Below are 5,612 nucleotides of genomic sequence, written 5' to 3'. Positions count from 1 at the left end.
GAAGGTGCTCTGCAGAATCAACCACTCACCTGTCCCTTCCTGCTCTCAAGGGACAGGCCCGGTCACGGCACGTAGCCCATTAGAGATTAGCTCATGTCTGCTTCCTCTTCTAGATGGAATTTTACACAGGCTGAGCTGTGCCTGATTCACCCCTGAAGCTGCAGCCCCTAACCCGGGGAGGGGCCACATAGTAGGGCCAGAGAATATGTGCTGGAGCATTAGGCTTCTTCTGCGATTACTAATCCTGAGCTCCAGGTGGTAATCAATGAAATTCAGAGCCATAGATTCATTCACGCCCTGATTCCAGAAATATCTGTTGAGCACCTACTATACATCAAGCCCTGTTCTAGGCACCCGGGAAGCAGCAGTGAGTGAGACACCCAGGGGCCCCAGCCCCATGAGGTTTATGGTAACCCCTAAACCTGAGCAGCTCGTTGCAGCTGGGGAAGCTCCGCTTTCTAATTCCACAAGCACAGGCAGTCCAGCGCCCAATGGTGTCTGTGCCCAGCCAAATGCAGTCATCCGTGAAAACCGGCAGGAGTGTCAGGGAGCCCCAACCTTCCAGAAATTGCAATCCAGGATGCCTGCCCCATGCTCTCCGCTGACTTCAAAAGCTGGTTTACACAATCATACATACTAACATTTATCGCTTCCCTGGTAACAAATGTTTCCCATGTAGCATCTTATTTATTCTTCACATCCGCCCTAGGAGGGTGGTACCGTTACCCTCCACATTTCACAGATGAGGAAACCATGACCTAGAGAAGTTAAGGAACTTGCCTGAGGTCAACAGATCGAGAAATGAGCATTAAATGAAGTGCGAGGCACTGGGCAGAGAGTCTGATTCTAGCAGTGCTTCGACACGCTTTTATCATCACTGCGATCAAAAGTTATCGTCCCTTCTCCATGCTTCCCCATCACCTTCCCAGAGCTCAGAGGTGTCCGTCATCCTCTCCTCTCTCAGTTCAGAAGAACAGGTCTGCAGTTCCACAAAGGCCTCTAGGAAGAAGTACCCAGCAATGCTACAGATTTGCATCATTTATGCACACGTGTGGCCTCTTCTGCAGCCCAAGATGCCACTCCTGAATGGCTGCCCAGAGAGCTCACTCTGCCAAATCTTCCAGAAGACTCCTCATCACAGCCCCAGTGAGCACACCCTGTGGCCGTAACACTCTGTGTTCCTTCATCCAGTACAGCCAGTGGTCCAGCGCTGATGATGCTCACAGAGGATGCAGGGGGTCCGTGTGTCACGAGTCAGTCCCTGCCCTCAGAGGGCTTGTCAACACACACGCAAGACATGGGAAAGTCGTAACAGGACAAGGAAGGCCTTGAGAGATGGGGAGGACGTGGGTAGATAGAAAGTACAGAAGGGGCTTTTGAAGTTAGGAGAACTGCCAGGACAAGGGATGGATCACAGAATGGGCAGGTGGTACAGGGGCAGTGACCAGAGCAGTCCAGCAGGAATGGGAAAATGCGAAGAGGATTATGGGAGAGATGGCTAAGAATGTGTATTAGAACTGAAAAGGCCATCGGCCCTAAGGACCTTTAATATCTGTCCTATCAATGACTGTCACTCTTCTGGTTATCTATTGCTGTATAACAAATCACTCCAAAACTTAATGGCTTAAAACAGCAGCAGTTACGTATTATAATTCTCTCTCATAGTCTGACTGGACTCAGCTGTACAGCTCCCACTCAGGTGCCTCGCGAACTAGACGGTGTTGGCTGGGCTGCATCATATATAAAGCTTCCTCCCTCACCTGTGGAGGCTGATGCTGGTTGTCCAGACCGTCTGCACATGGCCTCTCTGTGTGGCCTTGGCTTCTCTGCAGCATGGAGGCTGAGTTCCAAGAACAAGTGTCCTGGAGGACAAGACAGAAGCTGCCTCTCTCCTCATGACCTAGTTTGAGAAGTCATATGGTATCGCTTCCTCTATATCACAGGTCCTCGGGGCCCCCTTCCCAATCCATGGGGAAGAAACCCAAAACCCACCTCTTGATGGACAGAGTGTCAACATCACATCGTAACAAGTGCCTATGGGATGGGCGATCTCATTACAGCCATCATGGAAAACACAATCTGCCAATCACTAATGGTTTCCTAGACGAGGGCGTGAGACTAAGGGCTGTATCCGGGGGCGGGCTCGAGGTGGAGGGGAGAGTAAAGAGTAAAGGCAAAAGGCCTTTCCATCTGAGCATCTACTGCCGTTTTCTAACTGAACGCGGAGTTTATGGCCAGGACAGACATCATCAAGCAGTCGTGGATTTCCTTGCTGACCCTGGACAGAACCTCAGAATCTTTGTCAACACAGCCCATCAGGCAGCCATGGCTAACCCCTCAGAGTGGACATTGCAAGACAAAATCTACTTGCCCATCCTGTTCTAAACAGCCCCCTGAAAGGGCTCGGGGGAATTTAGGGATCCGAGCTCTACTAGAGACAAAAAGCAACCCTGGGATTTAACCATAGCCGCCCCCCCAATCCCTCACAGCCCTAGCAGAGGGAAGATTCACAATCGGGCTGGCCGAGCAGGAGGTTCAGTGGGTCCAGCTGGGGCTAGATAAGAAATGAAGCTGGAGCAGGAGCAGTCAACCCTCTCTTTATGCTCTGCCTCTTTACCAACCCAGGAACGACATTGCCCTGCTCAAACTGGCCAACCCCGTCTCCCTGAGCGACAAGATCCAGCTGGGCTGCCTCCCTCCTGCCGGCAGCATCCTACCCAACAACTACGTCTGCTACGTCACTGGCTGGGGAAGGCTGCAGAGTAAGTGGGCACTGGGAGCCCCAAGGCTTGGAAGGGAGGGAGGCGATGTCACCCCTGTCTACTCAGGGGCTTTCTCTGCACTCATCATCTCAAGATATCTGGAAAAAATGGCGGCTACCTTGAAGAGGCAGGATAGTGTAGACTAATAAGAGGGCAGACTGCCTGGGTTCGAATCCCAGCTCCAACATATACTATCTGTGTGACCTTGGGCACATAGCCTTTCCATACTGCAGTTTCCTCATCTGCGAAATGGGAATAACAACAGCACCTGCATCACAGGGCTGTCAAGAGGATTGAAGGAGATAATCCGTGGGAAGTACTTAGACCAGTGCCTGGCACATAGTAGGTGCTCTGCGTTAGTTCTGTCACTATGATGGAATGAGTCCCTCTGTATGACCCAAGGCTGCAGTCCAGAACAGCATTTATTCTGTGACCTCAGGCTTTAGGGGTTCCACAAAGGACCCTACTCTCCCCACATCAAAACTTACTTGTCCCACATGCCACCTAACCCTGCTGCTCAGAACCTGGTTGCATGAGTCTCCTTTTGATACAAACCCCATGGGTCAGAAATCCAATGATGCTAGGCCACCAAGAAGGAACAGAGGACCTGCCCTTCCCTGGTAATATTACCAGAGGTTTAAAAAGTCTAGGAAGGTTCATGCAAGTGACTTTTCTTTTTCACAATGATATAAACCTGTAAGTATCAATGATATATTTTTCTGGAGGTACATCAACATATATACACTCAAATAAATTAGTATAGCCTTCTTGACTGACTTATGTGCAAAAGCAAGGACACATGTAAACTCAGCAGAAGTGATAAGGGGGAGGCATCTTATACTTATCGAGATACAAGCACAGCCTCTTGTTAATTTACTAAGCAAACATCGGGGCAGAATGCATTCCGCTGGAGGCAGTGAGAGCCAGGGAAAGTCCAAATGCTTGGCTTTTAGTCTCAGCTGTTGGTTAGCTCTGTAACCTTGGGCAAGCCACTGTAGAGCATCAGTTTCCTCATCTGTAAAATGGAAATACAGTTGGCAAAATTAAAAGAGATATGAAAATGCTTTATACATTGTAGAATATTATACAAGTGTTAACTACTTATTAATCATAGTGGTTTGGGGCAAGCTGCTTGACTTCTCTTAGCTACAATATCCCATCTGTCATATAGGAATAAATATTTACTGTGAGGGTTAGCATGTTTTGAAAAGCCTAAGAAAGTACAGTGAAGAATTATAATACAATTAATCCTTGCCATTAGTTGCGATGATAATAGTGACGGAGGCGATGGTGACAGTGCCATTAGAAGCCATTAGGAAAGCTCTACCTTCACCACATTCGAATGTTTTTCGTAACCTGGGGCTCCAAATGCCAGCAGGTTCACTGTCAGTATTAGAGGTAAGTGATAGAAACCCATGAAGCTAGCTGGTCTCAACCAAGGGCAGAGACACAGCCAGGTTTCAGGAACGAGATAGAGTCAGGGGCTGGAAGACAGTAAGAAACTCCAGAAACCCTCTTGCAGAATTTCTTTCTTGGTAAATCTACTTCGTTCTTCTCTCCCTAGAAGAAATGGCAGCCACTGCCAACAGCTCCAGGTTTACATCCACTCTGGCTAGAATTTCTTAGTCCCAATGCCAAATTCCCAGAGAAGGAGCTCATTGGCTTAGGTTGAGTCAGATGTTCACCCCCGAACCAATCATGTTAGTGGCCTGAACACTAACCAATCAACCGTGAGGACACAGTATACACAAATATGGCTGCTCCCATTGCAACCATAGATGGATGGGAAGTAAGAGTGACCAGAAAAAAAGGGGCTGGCCAGAAAACCCAGTACTTCTTCAGTCTCAGGAGTCTCTTTGTCCCTGTAACACCTTCTCTCTCATCTCACGCAGCCAACGGGGCTCTTCCTGACATCCTGCAGCAGGGCCAGCTGCTAGTTGTGGACTATGCCACATGTTCCAGCCGTGGCTGGTGGGGCAGCTCCGTGAAGACCAACATGATCTGTGCTGGGGGTGATGGCGTGATCTCCAGCTGCAACGTGAGTGTAGAAAATCGGGTGCTGCGCCTCCACAATGAAATGGGGCTGGGGGTAAGAGGAGGCGCTCGGGGACCTAGAATTCATCCTCCTTCCTGCTGGCAGAACTGGAAAACAGCTCCAGACATTTGAGACCCTGACTTTTGTGCTCGTAGTCTCCAGAAAAGATGTTTTGAGATTTTCCTCGTAGTATCCACACCGCTCACTGCTGGGAAGTCCTTCCTTGGGTCTCATTGAGGTCCCTCATTACTCTCATCTCTCTTAATCTTCCTTCAGTGTAGGAAGGGAGCCAAGGGGATGTATTCTCTGGGTTAGGGCCTTTCTAAGGAGATTTGGAGTTTATCTCTTGAATTAATCCCATTAATGGCCCAATGTATCCCCTTATGGTAGCTGCCACAGAGCCTTCCAGGGGACGGTGTCTTAATCGAGACGAATTTGCAGCAGAGTGAGGACAAAGCAAGAAGGAGCCTCATGTCCTTAAGATCATACTGTGCCCCTAAACTCTCTGTCCCCACACAGACTGCCCCCCAGGAAAGTCCCTCCCCATGGGTGGAAATGGCCGGTGGTGGCTGAGCGCATGGCATTGTGACTGTGAGATGCAGTCTCAGCTCCTTCACTAACTGCCTGCACAGCCTCTGAGGGCTTCAGTTTTCCCTCTTCAGCGAAACGGAATGCAACCAATACTTAGCTCTTCTGTTTTTGTGAGGAATAAATGAGACGAGGCATAGAAAGTGCTCGGCTCAGTTCTTGGCACACAAAAAGGATAAATGTCAGCTCTCGTTAGTATTACAAGAACTATGACCACAAGGACTGGT

General features: G+C 49.2%; 1 protein-coding gene across 1 annotated transcript in view; it reads left to right on the top strand.

Moving 5' to 3' along the window:
• LOC105294413 (chymotrypsin-like elastase family member 2A) overlaps positions 1-4,973 on the top strand; it is a 10,456-nt gene extending 5,483 nt beyond the window's left edge. The window contains exons 5-7 of the mRNA XM_011363616.1: positions 2,626-2,762; positions 4,655-4,851; positions 4,953-4,973. Of these exons, the coding sequence (XP_011361918.1) occupies positions 2,626-2,762; positions 4,655-4,851; positions 4,953-4,973 (355 nt within the window). The remainder of the gene's footprint in view (positions 1-2,625; positions 2,763-4,654; positions 4,852-4,952) is intronic.
• Positions 4,974-5,612: the final 639 nt, after the last annotated feature.

The sequence above is a fragment of the Pteropus vampyrus genome, unplaced genomic scaffold (assembly GCF_000151845.1).
Source record: "Pteropus vampyrus isolate Shadow unplaced genomic scaffold, Pvam_2.0 Scaffold86, whole genome shotgun sequence".
NCBI lineage: Eukaryota > Metazoa > Chordata > Mammalia > Chiroptera > Pteropodidae > Pteropus > Pteropus vampyrus.
The sequence above is the reverse complement of the archived record's forward strand: the minus strand, read 5'-3'. Positions and strand labels throughout refer to the sequence as shown.